Source organism: Apus apus, chromosome 4 (genome assembly GCF_020740795.1).
Source record: "Apus apus isolate bApuApu2 chromosome 4, bApuApu2.pri.cur, whole genome shotgun sequence".
NCBI lineage: Eukaryota > Metazoa > Chordata > Aves > Apodiformes > Apodidae > Apus > Apus apus.
The window spans coordinates 115440318-115456612 of NC_067285.1; the positions used below are offsets into that span (position 1 = coordinate 115440318).

The 16295-nt window shown below is 62.0% G+C and overlaps 1 protein-coding gene across 1 annotated transcript; it reads right to left on the reverse strand.

The window, feature by feature from the left end:
- Positions 1–37: 37 nt before the first annotated feature.
- On the reverse strand, positions 38–14946 carry LOC127384712 (protein O-GlcNAcase-like). The gene is made up of 17 exons (XM_051619511.1): positions 14572–14946; positions 11633–11684; positions 8869–8966; positions 8229–8359; positions 7418–7589; positions 7061–7159; positions 6580–6864; positions 6313–6441; positions 4720–5783; positions 4478–4652; positions 4221–4277; positions 3841–3926; positions 3489–3593; positions 1949–2040; positions 1379–1571; positions 1123–1294; positions 38–767 (listed from the first exon to the last, which is right to left on the reverse strand). Exons 1-17 carry the CDS (start codon positions 14609–14611, stop codon positions 631–633), a joined length of 3087 nt encoding a protein of 1028 aa, XP_051475471.1. The 5' UTR covers positions 14612–14946; the 3' UTR covers positions 38–630.
- Positions 14947–16295: the final 1349 nt, after the last annotated feature.

Consider the following 16295-nt stretch of genomic DNA (forward strand, 5'->3'; position numbering starts at 1 on the left):
CTTCCCCCAAGAGATGGACCGTAGTGAGAGCCCAGCAAATACTTTATTGCCAAGGACAGCACTTCCCTCAGCCCCTGGGCGGCAGATACGGAGGTTGCCCCACTGTGTCCCACACCAGATGGGTACATAGAGACAAGAAGGTCCTGGGTGCCAAGAGCCAGCCCCAGCACCGGCTTAGGGCCACAGAGGGGATGGAGAGAGCAGGACAGCCCAGCCTGTGGGACAGAGACACTTCCCTACTGCTAATGCACTGTGCCATGCTCTGAGACCACCACCCCAAATACTGCCCATGTGGCTCCCCCTGGGCTTGGTGGTCTGCAGACAGCCTGGGGATGTTGCTGGCTCCCCAGGAAAGATAAAGGGTACTCAGGAAGCAGGAACAGTTGGGGGATGAGAGGAGGAGCCCTGATATCCAAATCTCCTGAGATGGCAAAAATACCCCTCCATTGCTCAAGGACCCTCATGGCCCTGTGCCCTGCACATGTCTCAGTGACACCCAGCTTACCCCAGGCCATGTCCCCCATCATGGGTACCTGCCCCTCTGCTCCCACTCCCTGGGGCTGATGCTGCCTGGGATGAGGAGTCTGCCTGTCCCGTGTCCGTCCTGTGCCCGCCCCCAGCGCAGCCTGCTCAGAGGAGCCGTCCCAGGAGCAGAGCGCCAGGGGAGTTGCCCCAGGCCACTGGCAGAGCAACGAAGCCCAGCTTGCTGTAGAAGTTCAGCTGCTGCCGGTCAGAATCGCTGACCTGGCAAAACACTCCCCGTGAGCCTGTAAGGGAGGTGAGAGGTCAGGCCTGGCACTGGAGACTCAGTGCTGGGGGCAGTGGGACCCCCTGCACAGGGGTGCCAGCCTCTCCACTGCCCTTTGGTGCCAGTGTGATGCCTTGAGACACAGATCTCTATGTCCCCAGTGCAAGGAGAGGTCACAGTCCATGGCAGCTGGGGCCAGAGTGTGTCAGAGAGGTAACAGGAAGCCCCAGGGAGGGCTACCCCAGCCCCATGGGGAGAGGTGGGGTGCAGGTGGGGCCAGCCCCTGGCTCTGGGGCAGGCAAGAGAGCAGCTGGGACAGGGCTGTGCTGGACCAAGGGGTCTTCAGTCCCCCGGCCTGGGGCAGTGGTGCTCACCGTTGGCCCGGAGCGCGCTCAGCAGGCAGATGGCCAGGCTGCGGCTGGGCCCCGCGTCCAGCACCCGGGGCGCCGTGCCCAGCTGCACCAGGGAGGGGAAGCGCCGCAGCACCGGCGGGGGCACGGCCGCTGGCTCTGTGTGGAAGAAGAGCAGTGCTTCCTCCAGGGCATCCTGCAGGTGACAAACACAAGTGAGGGCACACACGCCACCCCCCCACCCCGTGCCCGCTCCCCTCTGCTCCAGGTGTCCCCTCACCTGTCCCAGAGCTGGGGCTCCTGCGCCCAGCTCTCGGGGGTACTTGTGCCGCAGGGCCGGCAGCCAGCTGCTGTCCCGCTGCTGCAGGAAGCCTTCAGCGCAGAGCGCGCCAGCTGCGTAGCCGCACGGACCATCCTCATCCTCCAGCACAAAGGTGTACTCGGGGCTGAGGCTCAGGAAGCTGCCCAGCAGCCTGCCAGCCAGAGCAGGAGCAGGGCTGAGCTGCACCCGCAGCCAGCCTGTCCCAGGGAAAGCTCACACCAGCCTCCTCCTGCCCCGGTGGGACAGCACCCTGGCATCCATCAGACCATCCCTTTGAGGCCCCCCAGGAGAAGCCCTCAGCCAATGGCAGCCACCACAGCAGGTCCATCCCCACAATGGCTGCCCCAACCCAGCTGGACATTAGGGCAGTCCCTGCCCTCTCCCACAGGGTGAAGCCATGGCCACAGTGGTGCTGGTTCCCATGGGGAGGGAAGGAGAAGCCCCTGCCCCACACCACAGCCCTGCATGGCCCATGGCAGGGTCAGCACAGGCCTGGCAAGAGGGAGCCCCAGAAAAGCCACATCTTACCTGTCACCAAGGAGATCGGGATGTGCCGCAAGGATCTCTGCAACTTTGGGGTCACAGTCCAAACTCTCCCGACACATTCGGTAAAGCTCTCCCTGGAAGACCCAGATCCACCTCAGCCCTAGCTCTACCTGCCCAGCCCAATCCCTGCCCCACGGCTGCCCCTCAGCTGCCTGTCCTGGGCTGTACCAGCAGCTGCCCCAGGTGACCATAACGAGGGACCAGGAGCAGGGCCGTGGCCTCCCGTGTGTCCTGGCCAGGGGAAGGTGCTTCAGCCGTCCAAGGACGCAGATGTCTGTGCCAAGGGATGCACCGTGCAACAGCTCCTGCTGGCTCTGGGGCTTGTTGCCACAACATGGCAAGACTTCAACACAAGAAATTGCCATTCCAGTCAGGCATCCCAGAGCAGCAGCTGCTGAGGAAATACGGCTCAGCCCCCAAGCAGGGCGTGCTCCAAGCAGCCAGAACAGCCGTGAAACCAGTGCTGACACTCAAGTCCCCACAGAGCTTGTGCAAAGTGGGACATCTCAAATCTTCCTGTCTTGATCTGGTTTGATTTTGCTGCTGCTCACAGCATCAGTGAAAAGAACATCCCCCTAAAAGCACTGCTTCCCAAAGGGAAGGCTGCCCCCATCCCTGAGGGACAAGGCAGGACAGTGCACTTCTGAGCTCCACTCCCAGCAAGGGCTGCAGTGCTTAGCTGGGATTTTCTGTCAGAATTTCAGTGGACACAGATACTCAGCTTGGCCTGATCAGCTGAAATGTGACAACAGGCATTTGAAAACAAGCTCTTGCAACAGGAACTGCTGGCAGCTGCAGTCTGGCTCTATGATCAGCTCTCATGGGCCTGCAGCTGCTCCTCTGCTGTTGACAGGCACTGCAGCTGTGCATCCCGGGTCTGTGTCCAGCAGGGATGTGTGGCTGTGCCCGTGGGGCTGGATGTGCATTTCCTTTGGTTAGGAGGGGCAGCAGTGTGAGGGACTAGGGTGTTTCCTGCAGATGTGGGGAACCCAGAGCCCAAATGGATTTGGGAGCAGTTTAGCTGGTGTGTCCACCAGCCTCCAAATTCTCCCTTTCCCTCCCCATCCCACTGAACTGCTGAGATGTCAAACAGGTCAGGGGGCTGGCAGCAAGCAGGTCATAGCTGACAGAGGCTGCTGTCTCTCCAGTGGGGAATCATCCTGTAAACTAGATGAGTGTTTGAAGAAGGGACTGTTTTGGAGATGAACCTCAACAGGCAGTGCCTAGAGCTGCAGAGTGATGAAGGCTGCAGGAGGTCACCATCCACACTTGTCCTGTTTTGGATCTTTCCTGTCATCTTCCACAACAACTGCTCTCCAGCCCAGGGGCCTGACACACAGCCCTGGGTGACCTGCCCCAGGCTGGTCTGCTCTGAGCAGGGGCTGGACCACAGGGATCCCTTCCCACCTGGATCACCCTGCCCTGCAAGCTCTGCCTCGGGGTCAGCAACAGATGAGCCTGTATCCTGTGAGCAGCTCTGGGCCCTGTGGTGCAGGTCACCCCTTGGGGCTGTGGCTCTCACCTTGTCCAGGGGCAGCAGTGGGCGCAGGAGGTACACCTGGCTGGACGGGAAGAATGGAGGTGGGTGGTAGAAGAGGTCACAGCTGTTCCCCACAGGCAGCAGGGCCTGGAAGAGATACAGCCCAGCAAGGAGCAGGTTGTCCTAGCTCCAGACCTTGCCCCTGGGGCAATAGGAGGAGGAGGGTCTCTCTAAGGCACCCTAAACCCCAGGAGCCACAGCCTAGACACAGGGGCCCAGGGCAGCTTTGCCTTCCCCATCTTGCAGCAACCCTCTGGCAGAGCCAGGAGCAGCACCTGGGATCCTGGCTTCCCAATGGCTCCTTCAGACCCCAAAGACACAGGTACACTCTCACCTGCAGCTCTCCAAAGAGGCCCCCACGACGCGCCCAGGGCTCAGCATCCCCCCCCAGCAGGATCGGGGCAGTGGTGCTCTGGCACCCTGGAGACAGCAGGAGACAGACACGTGAGGTGAACAAAAGCCTGCTGGGCCAGGAGGAGATCAGCCTCCACCACGCTGGTCACACAGCGAGAGATGGTGAAAGCTGCTCCGACGACCGCCCCGTCCCCAGCAGCAGCGTCCCATCTGCTGCCGTGGGTCAGGGCATGCAGGGCTGCCAGGCTTGCCCCAGCCATTCCTGCTCTGCTGGCTGCTGCTGTGGGGCTGGAGGTGACAGAGGGCAGCAGCCAGGGCCCCACTGCCCGGGAGGGTGAGCCAGGGCTGACTGGTACTTACAGCCAAAGCAGCTTCCCCAGGTGCCCTTGGGGCCGGGGTCGCAGAGCAGGTGGCCATCTGCAAGGAGGGGAGGTGGTGAGCGCGGGGCACGGCCCAGCGGCGGGGAAGGTGTCAAGGAAAGACCCTGGTACCCCCAGCTGGACACAGGGACCCCAGACCTCTCTGAGGGGGTCCCAGACACCTCCAGCTCTTTAGGAGGAGGAGCAGCGGGTCAGCACAGGACGAGCCTCAGCTCGGGGCTGGCACCAGACACCCACCCAGCCAGAGGACCAAGGCGCCGGCCGCCAGCAGCACGTTGCGGATGTCCCAGAGGTAGGGGTGGAGGTCGTAGAGCAGCGCCCGGCCGGCGCGGCTGGCGAAGCGGCTGTGCAGGCGGCAGGTCTGGGCGCAGAGCAGCTGGAAGGCCTGGGCCCGGCCGCGCCACCGCGCGCCCTGCGGACAGACCCGCCTCAGCGCGGCCCCGGGGCACGGCCCGAGGCGCTGCCGGCAGCAGCCTTACCCCGCAGGCGTCGGGCGCCGTGGCCGGGACCCCCACGCTGAGGCTGTTTGCCCACAGCCAGCGGAAATGCTCCAGGAGGTGCTGCGCCTGTGGCCCGTGGTGGTAGGGCAGGTAGAAGAGCTCCACCAGCATCCGCACCTCCTCCAGAGTCAGCGGGGCTGTGAGGCTGGAGCTCTCCTCCGTGAGGGTCAGCAGCACCGAAGGGGTGGACCCGGCCTCCTCCGAGGTCACCGGTGCTGTAGGGGGGCACTTGGCCTCCTCCAGGGTCACCAGAGCCATGGGGATGGCCCTGGCCTCCTCCGGGGTCGTGGGTGCTGTGGGACTGGACATGGCTTCTTCTGGGGTCCCTGGTGCCATGGGGCTGGACCCGGCCTCCTTGGAAGTCAGTGGTTCCGTGGGGCCAGACCCAGCCTCCTCCAGGGTCAGCAGGGCCATGGGGCTGGACGCAGCCTCCTCTGGGGCTGGTGGTGCTGGGGGACCCGGGCTGCCACCAGCCCCATCAGAGAGTGGTGCTGGGGGGCCAGGGCTGGTGCCAGCCGCAGCCCCTGGGGGTGTCTGGGGCACGTCAGCCTTGCTGGCCTCAGGCTGGGTGCTGCTGGGGGGTTGGGGGGGGCTGCCACCCCCAGTCCTGGCACTGCTGGTGGGCAGGGGAAGGTTCTGGCTGGTGCTGGCCCCAGTGCTGCAGCACATCACGGGGGCTGGGCTGGGGAGGGGCTCGGTAGCCACTGGGGCTCCCGCAGTCTGGGCACTGCCCGCCGTGCTGGGCAGAGCAGAGGGCTCGCAGCTCCCCCTGCTCCGCCTGGGCAGCTGGTCCCCAGCCCCTCTGGGGCTTTGCCAGCCGCCAGCAGAGGTCTTGCTCCCACTGCCCTTCTCCACCTCCGAGGTCACCTTCCTCCTGCCACCCCCTGGAGCCACACTGCAGGGCTCAGGGCCATGCTGGTCTGCCCCGCCGGGAACAGAGTTGGGCTGGGGGGCTGGCATGGCCTCCTGTCCTCCCGCTGTGCCAGGCTGCAGCCTCTTTCCTCCCTTGCGGCTGATGCTGGGGTGTCCCGGGGTCCTTCCTCCTGGCAGAAAGGAGCAAGGGCGCAGCCCCTCTGGCACCTGCATGGAAACTGCTGCCCATGGGACAGGACAACCCTGGCACTGGCTGGGAAGCTCCATCTCCAAGCTGGCAGGGACTGGGGAGCTGCTGAGACCATGGGCTGCACATCACTCTGTGCTCAGTTGTTAGGGCCTCTGTGCCTGGTGAGGCCACAGGCTTTACAGAGGCAAGCAGCGTGAAACCCTGATCTTGCTCCTGGCTAAACCCCCTCTCCCAGAGCCATGCCATGGCCCACGCTCCCACGCTGCCAGCTAAGGACATTCCCTCCAGGATGTGGCCAGGACAGGAGAACCCCTGAGGCAGCACAGCGCACTGGACACCCACAATGGCCCCCCAGGACACACAGAGACCCCACAGCACCCCATCCTAAAGGGCATCACGGGGCTACCTCAGCCTGCCAAGCTCCCAGCAGAGCTGTCCAGTGCTCTGGGGGGTGAGGGGTCCAGTGCTCTGGGGTGAGGGATGCTGCACAGTGCAAGTTCATCCCCTACCTGTCTCCAAGGCCTGTCGGTTTATCTCAGCCACCCAGTCAAGCAGCGCCAGCTCCAAGGCTTCCTGAGGGCTGTAGCTCCCCTCCGGTGGGCCTTGGCTGTCCCCCAGGGCTGCCACAGTCTCTGTCCCTGAGGAACCAGAGTTTATCAGCCTGGGCAGCCCCACTCTGGGCTTGGTGGAGCTCTCCCATGCCACACTGAGGGTGGGAAGCTCCCTGCCCCAAGGAGACATCATCCAGAGCTGCCTGGGGCCCTGGGGCCAGGTACCTGCGTGCTCAAGGTGGGCACAGATCTGCAGCTCACTCTGAAACCAGCTGCCCAGCGTGTGTATGGGGATGAAGTTGGCCTGGAGCTCGCAGTTGGGGTTGAGGAGCAGTCCACCCAGCCTGCCCATGAGGCCGGGGGCACGTCCCGTGTAGGGGCCCAAGAAGACGCGTCTGCAGTCATAGTCATTGGCATACAGGTTGTCCCAGATGACAGGGCGGCGCCGCAGGACACTCTCCACCTCTTCCAGCAGTGTGGCTGAGAGCTCCTGGGACACCACCTTCGGGCCTGGAGCACCACGGCAGGGAGGCGTGAGGAGCAGCAGGCAGGGCAGTCCAGCACAGGGACACGCAGAGCCCAGGCACACAGCGTGGAGATGAAGGCTCGGTCAGCCCAGCCCACCCTCCCTGGCCAGGGCAGCAGACCCACAGCCCAGCCTGCCTGTCTGGGGCCGTGCACCCCACCGAGCTGGCCAGGCCCTCACCTGTCCAGACCACACCGATCCCAGGGAGCAGCTCCTGGCCTAGGGTCAGCAGGTACCGGGACTGGCCAGGACTGGGGGAGCAGAGGGAGCTGCAGTATTCTGGGGAGAGAGCAGAGGGGCAGGGACTGGGCAGGGAGCACAGCATGCAGGGCTTCTGGAGCACCAGCGCCTCTGCAGCCTGGTGCTGTCCTTGTCCTGAGATCCCCAAGGCTCCCAGGGGAACAGGGCACTGGGGAGCCCCGGAGGCTGTCGGGGCAGCCCTCAGCAGACACGGGCTGGGTGCAGCAGCCGAAGGGCCCTGGACAAGCACCCAAGCCAGGGGGAGGGTGGCTGGGGCCAGAACGCTGCGGCAGGTACCTGTAGGGCAGAAGAGGAAGGTGGAGGGTTGGCCCAGCTCCCGGTACACCTCGTTGGCCACAGAGGCCTGAGCCTGGGCCAGGGAGGGGAAGACGTCTCTGTCAGCTTGGCACATGCAGGGGTCGATGTCGTCGAAGAGCAGCGCGAAGGAGCAGCACCCCAGGGCAGCCACCTGCGGGCATGGGCTGCTGGGGAAGAGGCACCGGCCCTGCTGCACGGGCCCCGGGGCCTGTGAGGTCTGGAGACCCCATGGACAGGGCAGGCAGAGCACCCCGCATCGCCCCGCAGCGCTGGGGCCCAGCAGAGGGTGGCAGAGCCTCGGGACCAGCCTGGCTGCACCCGGGGGCAGGACCCGGGGGCAGGACACAGCTCCCTGTGCCGGGGCTGCAGGGGCAGCTGCAGGGGCAGCCGGGCACGGCGCAGGGCAGCTGCTGCCTGGGCGTTGCTGCTGGGAGCCCACGGAGCTAACCCACCGTGCCGGTGGCTCGTCACCCTCCCCGGGGACCCTGCTGCAGCACCAGCCTGCACTGGCCTCCAGCGCTGCCCAGCAAGCTCCAGGGCTTGGCCAGTCCTTCTCCTGCCCCCAGCACTGCCTGCTAGCAGTCAGGCGTCCATGGAGGCCCTGGATTTCTGTCACTGTGGCAGGGACAGCACATCTGCCACCTGGCACCCCACAGAGCTGCTCCCCCATGTGCAGCAGCAGGGGGAGGTTACAGCCCCACACCAACCCCTGGGGTGGGCACGGAGCCCACACACAGCCACGCATGCCCCTGGCCTGGGAGCAGGGGGATGAAGGAACGGCCCACGGTACCTGCCTGAGTTTTTGCTGCAGCAGGAGCCGGTCCCCAGCGCTTGAAAACACCATGTCCTGGCCAGCAGAAACGGCGAAAACGAACTCCACACCCAGCTCTTGGGCAGCTTCTATGAGAGACTGCATGCGGGCTGGGGACACGGCAGAGGGGGCTGTGAGCGCTGGGAGGAGAGGGATGGAGGGAGGCAGGGGATGGAGGGAGGCGGGGATGGGGGGAAAGGAACCACGGTGGCCCGAAAGGGAGGAGCTGAGGGCATCAGGAGGCATGAGAGAGCATCTGGAGGGGAGAGGCCCAGGGAGACAGTTTCCAGTCCCTTGGGACACAGGACTCTGCAAGGGTCTGTGGCCCCTGCCATACCCAAGCTCATTGCCAGAAGCCCATGTGGGAGCTCTCCAGGCTGGGTGGGCTCCTAGGCAAATTCCATGGGATGGGCAGGATCTGGGTGGGCTCCTTGTACCAGGCAGGGTCTGGGGGTCTCCATGCACTAGGTAGGGCCTGGGGGTTTCCTGCAGTGGGCACATTCCTGGCAGGAAGAGTGGTCAGAGCCAGCCAGGCCCTGGCTGAGATGCAGACCATACTTCACCCCTGAGGAGCTGGGACGCCTGCAGCCCCTCGTGCTGGGCCCAGCAGAGCCACTACCTGCCTCATGCTCCGTGTAGGGCTCTCGCCAGAGCAGCCGGTGCTTCAGCTCATCCTTGGGCGCGTACATGTAGCAGTTCAGCCCCCGGCGCTTCAGCCTGTGCAGCAGGGACAAGGCACCAGCCAAGGGTCCAGAGCAGCTCTTTGCAAAGAGGCACCTGGGCAGTGCCAGCCCCGAACCTCCCGGCACACAGCACCCTCTCCTTCCCCGGAGCTACAGGCTCCCAGCCCCTGCTCACAAGGAGCCCCCCGAGCCCTGCTCATGCAGCCCTGCCCTGTGGACTTCCCATGGCCATGGGGGGACATAAACCTCACCCAGGGCTCAACTCTACCACTTGTGTTATTTAGGGGCCTCCAGGAAGATGGTTCATCTGGATGAGAAAGTCTCAGAGACCAGCTGGACGTTGCCTCCTGGAAGAGCACCCTTGCTGTGGAAAAAGCTGTGGGAGGGATCAGCTTAGCCTAAACAGCCTGTTTTAACCACTTGGCAAGTCCTGTGATGATGAAAAGCTCAATGTCCTGAGCAAGGAATGGAGGAGGGGCAAATGGCTAGAGCAAACTCCAGGGGAGGAAGGAGGGATTCTTGGTGTACACTGAGAACAAAATGGCCAAGGAGGCAGAGGATGGGGCTGGAGGGATGGATGGAGCAGCTCAGCAGCTTGCTACCCCCAAGGGTGCTGGTGTCCTCAACCCTGAGTTCAGCTGTGGGGCTTCATCAGCCCAAACCACCCTGTGGCTTTGCAGCAGCTCTTCTGGGGCTTGCACTGAGACCTGTGGAAGCACTTGGCATCTCATGTTAGCACTTCTGGGGTTAGGGGGGTACTTTCCCTTTCTCTTCAGCTATGCTTCTAGTTGTGTAATCAAGAACCAAACCTGTTTGCAGTCCAAACACACAGACTGCCAGCTTGTCTGTTGTGAAAAGTGACTTCAGATTAAGAGGGTATGTACAAGCTAGTTGTTCCTCAGGATGTGAGGGTCTCTGTGGAGCAGGACCACCAGAGACACCCTGGAGACCTGGCCAGACTGTGCTCCCCCATTCTCAGTGTCCAGGAGCAGGGTGCAGTGTCTGGTCAGGGGGGGTTCAGCTAGAGTCCCTTCCTGGGAACCACACACATCACATCTTTTCCTTCCTGCACACTCTACCCAGTTTTTTTCTAAGCCACTCTTTTTTTTTTCTTTTTTTTTTTTCTTTTTTTTCTTTTTTTTTTTAATCTTCATCTCTGGTTGCTGCACTGTGGTCCTCACTTGCACTTCTGACCACCCAGTGTCACCAGTGCACTTGCACAGCAGGACTGGCATGTTTCCCATACAGTGCACGCCTGCCAGTGCCACCAGCAGCACAGCCACCAGCACGTGGCCCTGCTGTCACCATTGCACTGCCCACCCTGTCACCACTGCACTGCCCACTGTCACCAACATGCTCTCCACACCATCCTGGTGGTGCTGCTCGTGCCACAGGCTCCACAGGAGGTCCCTCAGGGTCCCACTCCATCAGCAGCAGATCCTGTCACTGCAGCTCATCCCACCCATGGCTGGTGTGTAGGCAGCAGCTGCCCCAGCAGAGGAGTTTTTCTCCCAACCTGATTCTCAGAACTAGCCAATGGCAGATCCTGGCCACATCCTTCCCTCACAGGGACACATGGTGACGCACAGACTCACATGAGGACTCACAGGGACAGGAGGGCCACCTCCACACCAGGCAGGGATGGCTGACAAGGCTAAAGTATCACATGTGCCCATGACAGAGTGACACGGGTTTGCTGCAGCATCTGTTTCCACAGAGATACTCCTGGGTCCAGCAAGGCTGGGCTGGCTGGAAGTACCTTCCTGGTGCCCTCCCTGGGTGTGTGGAGTGGTGGGGATGGTGGCCCCAGGCAGGGTGAGCTGGCCACTTGCTGTGGTGGCAGCGGGCACACAGGTGCTGTCCTGTGGCCAGCATGCCCAAGGGGGCTGGTGCCACAGACACTGTTCAGGCCCACACAGCTCAGAGGGGAGGCAATGGGGGCTTGTCCTGCCAGGTCAGCAGCAGAGCTGGGCTTCCAGCCTGCTGAGCACCCCACGTTCTGTATGTGGATCTGACCTCCTGCCACCTTCCCCATACCCTCCCATGTGTGGGCTGCCGTGGCCAACTCGCTCGGGCAGCAGTGGGGGCAGAGCAGCTCTGCTGGTGCCACCGAGGCAGCACCGCCAGGCTGGCCTGGCCCCACGCTTCTCTCCAAACCCTTCCCAGCTGCCATCCCTGCTTCCGCCCTGTGGGCAGCAGCATCTGACCCTGTCCCACCGACGGCTCCCTGTGGCTCTGCACCCCTGCGGAGCACCCGTGCCAGCTGTGCAGTGCCAGCACACGGGCTGGCGCCCACCCAGCACCCGGGCCCCAGCCCCTTGGGACGCCCAGCCCCGGCCCCGGGTCCTCAGCCGAGCACATCTGGCTGCAGCTGGGCTGCGGTGGAGTCCCAGCACCATCTGCCGGCACCGGGCAGCACAGCACATCTGTCCGGACACCTCGGGCTGACCGTCCAACCCGCAGCCACCACACGGGGCCAGGGCCGGGGGGTCTTTCCCAGGACTGAATACCGGGGACAGAGGAGCCCCGGGAGGAGCCTGAACCCCCTTCGCTGCCATCACCCCGGTGTCCCAGAGGCAGCCAGCCCCAGGAGCCCTCCAGCGCGTTTTCCTCACCACTCCTGCCTCCACAGCTCTCTGGCTCCCATCCTGTCACTGCCACAGGCTAGTACCTGCAGAGGGAAAAATTCAGGGTACTTGCCATTGAAAGAGAAGTTTCCTCTGTTCCATAGACCATGGTCTCCCATAGAAACCTGTAAAAGGGAAAACAAAACAAAACAAAACAACAAAACGCAGTTGTCAGTAACCACCTTAACACGGAGTATCTCTCTGTTCTGTCCCTGTGTGTCTACTCTTAAACCCAGAGATCCAGCAGTTGTTTAACTCTGGGTCCTTCAGGTGTCCGTCGTCCTGCCTCGATCTTGCTGAGCATTGGTGTTCAAGCAAGTGGGTATATCTGTGGTTCCATCCTTCCCAGAACGTGGTAGCTCGGAAGAGTTGTTCAAGGTACCACTTACCCAGGGAGGGGGATTTGCACAACAAAAGCCAAGCCTAGAAGTGATGGCTGAGGGCTGGCTGGGTTATGAGACACTCTGGTGTGATTTTGGGGTGCACCAAAGCACAGAGATACTGCATGCCCTTCCTAGATTTTTCTGCCTGGTGGTTTTCTTCTTTACAGAGACTAGCTCTGTGTCTGCATCTCTGTGTCTGTTGCAGTGTTGGGCTGTGCCAAGCAAAGCATCATCACTCCTGTGCAGGCTGTAAAAGGTGCACCCTGCCTGCAAGCACCACACAACTTAATCTGCACCAGAGCTGCACTGCCACAGCTCTGCAGACAATTGCCTGCATTGCAGCAGGGCAGGACTGAGGCAGCATCCATGACCCATGGCAAGTTGTTCAGACCCAGAACACACAAACATCCTGCAGGGATTCCTGACCCAGGAATGCTGGGACTGTGACTCCACAAGACCTTTCACAGACACCTTGTCTGTGTCCCACTGGACACACCACCCCCATGATCTTGCACAGGGAAAAGCCAGAGAGGGAAAGCACATCAGGGAGCAACCTTCCCAGCTCTCTGCTGAAACAGAAGCTCATCAATGAGCAGCAAGCCTGGCCGTGAGGACATCACCCTTCCAGAAGGTTCACATCAACAAAACCTAATGCAGGAACTACAGATCCAGAGTCAGCAAATTCCCAAGAGTTTCTGAACATTTCCACTTCTGCTGCTTGCAGACCTTAAGTGGTTGGTGGGCACCAGTGTCTGACACAAGCCTGAGGCTGCAGCACCACAGCAGCTGACTTTGTGTCCTCTGCTCTGCCTGGCAGGGAACCAGTCTGAGGATGGGTGTAGTGGGCAGGGCACTGCTGGACATGCAGCACCCATTCCTCTGTTGGAACTGTTTTCAAAGAAGGGCCATTCCTATATCTGAATGTAGGAAGACCTGGGCTGTGCAGAGTTGTCTACAAAGTGAGTGAGAAAGAATATGCAGTGGAAAGCAAGCCAGTTCACCTGGGGACAATGGGAGAATAGGCAGGTAAATGGGTCTGGAGAGATGCAGATCCGACAGCTTCATAAAGGAGGACATTAAGGAGAACCAGTAAGTATTCCAGCAAAGACCTGACATTTAGGAAGAGAAGGACCTTCTGTCACTTCAAGTCCCTGTGAGATCTGGCAGCTGCAATGTGAGGTCTCACAGAAAATACGTTATGCCTTGAGCAGTGATGGCAATCAGCCACTGAGGCAGATTCACAGTTTCTGATGGGCTCTGCATCATGGGCAACTTTCAAATCAGTCAATGCACTTTCTAGCAAAGCCAACAGGAGGAACTGAATTCACTGAACTGTACAGATCACAAGGGCTCTATTAGTCTGGGAGACAGGGCAGGCTCTCAGCTTCTGGCACAGGACCACCATTTCCCAGAACAGCATTCACATTTCCCCAGAGCACCTGAGTCCTCTGGAGCTGCTCTGCCTGGGGGGGCCACTGGTCCCCTGTGGCCTTTGGCAGAAGCCAACCCTGCAGCCCTCAACACCAGCCGTGGGCAATGGTGGGGTGGGTTGTGCCACAGCACACATCCAACATCCTCTGCTTTGCAGATAGATCTGCCTGCTTGAACATCCATCTACTCTGAAATAATACATTTTCTCCATGCTAGCCACCCCCTGCCGTGCACAGGGCCAAATTTGTGGCCTCTCAAGGACCCCAGCACACATTTCACCCAGAGAAAGTATTTCCATGATAAACAGTTTCCATTTCCCAGTCCATAGAACTCCTGCTCAGCACGCGGAGAGGTCCCATGAGTCCCTGTACAGCAGCTGCTTTCCAGTGCCTCACTCACACCTTGCTGTGCAGTGAGACCAGTTCAGCACTGTCTGGGGCACCATCGTGTTCCCTGCTGGGGCCTGTGCCAGAGGGAGGGATGCCTGTCCTTCCCCACTCTCTAGGGACCTTCTCCTGGCATGGCTCTGCTGTCAGCATCTGTCCTTCTCTGTTCCAGGTCAACTTTCCTGTATCAATGATTCTTTCTGACTCATATCTATTTTTACTATCAACTTCCCTATCCCCGCACTTTCTATTTATTGTGTGTTTATTTGCATGGTGCTTTTGCTTCCTCTCAGGTGAGGCAGTGAACAGTGGGCCTCAGCAGGGTACTGTGCTGCCAGGAAGGGTGTAGATGCTTTTGCCCAGTAGGTGCCAGGCCTGGCCCAGCTCCAGAGGTGCCACGCTGCATAAACAGGAGTTTGGGATGTGGGGCAGCAGAAGGACAGGGCTGAGCCACACGGAGCTGCCGCTGGAGTCTCGGCTCTTCTGGCCAGTGCTCCCAGCGGGCAGGGAGGCAGGAGGGGCACGCACCGGGATGTTCTGTGCTGAGGCCAAGAGCAGTAGGCTCCCCATGCCCCCTGCGGGGACCGGCCCTGCTGAGACTGCTGCGGGATGCGGCAGTGCCCCAGGGAAGCGCTGCGGGGCGGATGCGGGGGGGTGGTCCCGCACCCCGAGCAGGGACAGTGGCCGCATCCCTGTCTCCCCTCTGGTCCTGGTGGCCCTTCCCAGTCCCTCTTCGCTCGGAGTGGAGAGGGCCAGCCCCTGCAGTGCCCGGTCGAGGCACCAGCCCCAGCCGCTGCCTCGGAGGGACCTACCTTCCACCACGCCGCAGAGGAAGCGCGGCCGCCCCGCCATCCCCGCGCAGGAGCGGCCCTGCCCGTGCTGGGGCGGGCGGAACGGAGCGCGGAGGGACAGAGGGACGTGCGGAGGGATGGAGGGATGTGCGGAGGGATGGAGGGACGTGCGGAGGGATGGAGGGATGGGCGAAAGGATAGATGGATGGGCGAAAGGATAGATGGATGGGCGGAAGGTTGAGCGGAGGGAGGAGAGTATGCGCGGAAGGATGGAGGGATGCTCTGAAGGATGAAGGGACGCGCGGAAGGATGGAGGGATGCGCGGAAGGATGGAGGGATGCGCCGAGGGACTCGGGAAGGGATGCGCGGAGGGTCTCGCCCTCCTTCCTCGGAGACGTGCCCGCGCAGCGCAGGGGGCGGCCCCGGCGGGTGGGGCCGCGGCGGGGCCAGAGAGCGGGGCGGGGCGGGGGGGCCCGGGAAGCCCCGGCCCTGCTGCCCGGCTGTGGCCTGGGCGCTTCAAGCACCCCCAGGGATCGCCTCGGGGAGGCTGCCCGAGCCCCTCTCTCGCCAGCCCCCGCCGGGCCGCAGCCCCCCCAGCCCCAGCCACCGGGAGGGGCCGGCTCGGTGCAGCGCCCGGTTCCGACCCGCGGCCCCCGGCGCTCCCGGCGCTGCACGGCGGGGCTGCGGCCGCTGCCGCTCTCTGGCACCGTGGCCCAGCCGGTGCCCATGCCAGGCCCCGCTCCGTGTCCCCGGCGTCCCCAGCTGCGCGTGTTCTCCCGGTGCCGGCCTAGGGCGGTTATTTCTGCCTCCTTTGCAGCCTCCCGGGCACCGCAGCCCCAGAGCTGTGCCCAGGAGCGGGTGTCATTATCGCCTCGTGTCCATGCCGGAGCCGGCACCTTTCCCGCTGGTACCCGCATGCCGGGCGCAGGCTGCGGTGCCCCTCTGCCTCACCCATCCAGATAAGGACTGTGTCGTGTGCTTTGCATGTGACTCACCTGCTTGCGTATGTCAGGCTGCTGTTTGCCTTTTCGTCACACTGCTCTGAGCTGTTGACACATTTCCCTCCATCCCACAGGTTCTGGTTTGCAGAAGTGCTGCCACATGATGAGTTCCCCATCCTGCAGCTGCACAGTCACTGGTACCTGCCTACATGCAGAACCATGTTTGACATCTGCATTGCTCTGCTCTTTTCCTGACCACTTCCCCTGTGTGTCAGGCTCATTGCAAGGTGAACCTGTGTTCCGCAGCATCCCTGCAGCCTTTCCCAGCCGAGTGGCATCTTAGCCCAGAGAGCATGTACAAGTCTTCGTTACCATGCCAGTGTGAGGGATGGGGCCAGGAGAGAGCAGGGGTTTCCCTCCTCCTGTAGTGAGGCACTCACTGCCAATGGCCTCCCAGCAGCAGTCACCACCTGCTGCCAGTTCATCCAACCCACAGGCATGGGCTTGCACAGGAGAAATGGGCAATGAAGGCCCAGAAAATCAGGATCTGTGGCATCTCTCTCTTCCCTTTGCAGGTTAATGCAGTGCCAGGAAACCCAGTCACAGTGTCTGGGCCATCAAGGAGTCCATGAGCAGCAGTGACATAGCAGGAAGGAGGCCATCAAAGTGCACTGTAGGCCAGTGAGGTCTGCCCAGGGCTCAGCAGGATGGCACAGAAGAGGCTGCAGAAGAAGCCATTGAGCACCAGAGTCCTGTCACCTTCTGCTGCCCCTCCGAGTCTCAGTAGGACAGCGGGACACGTGA

What these genes read in the sequence shown, in the direction of transcription:
- LOC127384712 (XM_051619511.1), bottom strand. Translation starts at nt 14,611, where the DNA reads ATGGCGGGGCGGCCGCGCTTCCTCTGCGGCGTGGTGGAAG. An exon ending in CTACACGGAGCATGAGGCAG is followed by an intron (nt 8,360 to 8,868) that starts GTAGTGGCTCTG and finishes CCGTGTCCCCAG; the next exon opens with CCCGCATGCAGTCTCTCATA. An exon ending in CTGGGGAAGCTGCTTTGGCT is followed by an intron (nt 3,927 to 4,220) that starts GTAAGTACCAGT and finishes TGCTGTCTCCAG; the next exon opens with GGTGCCAGAGCACCACTGCC.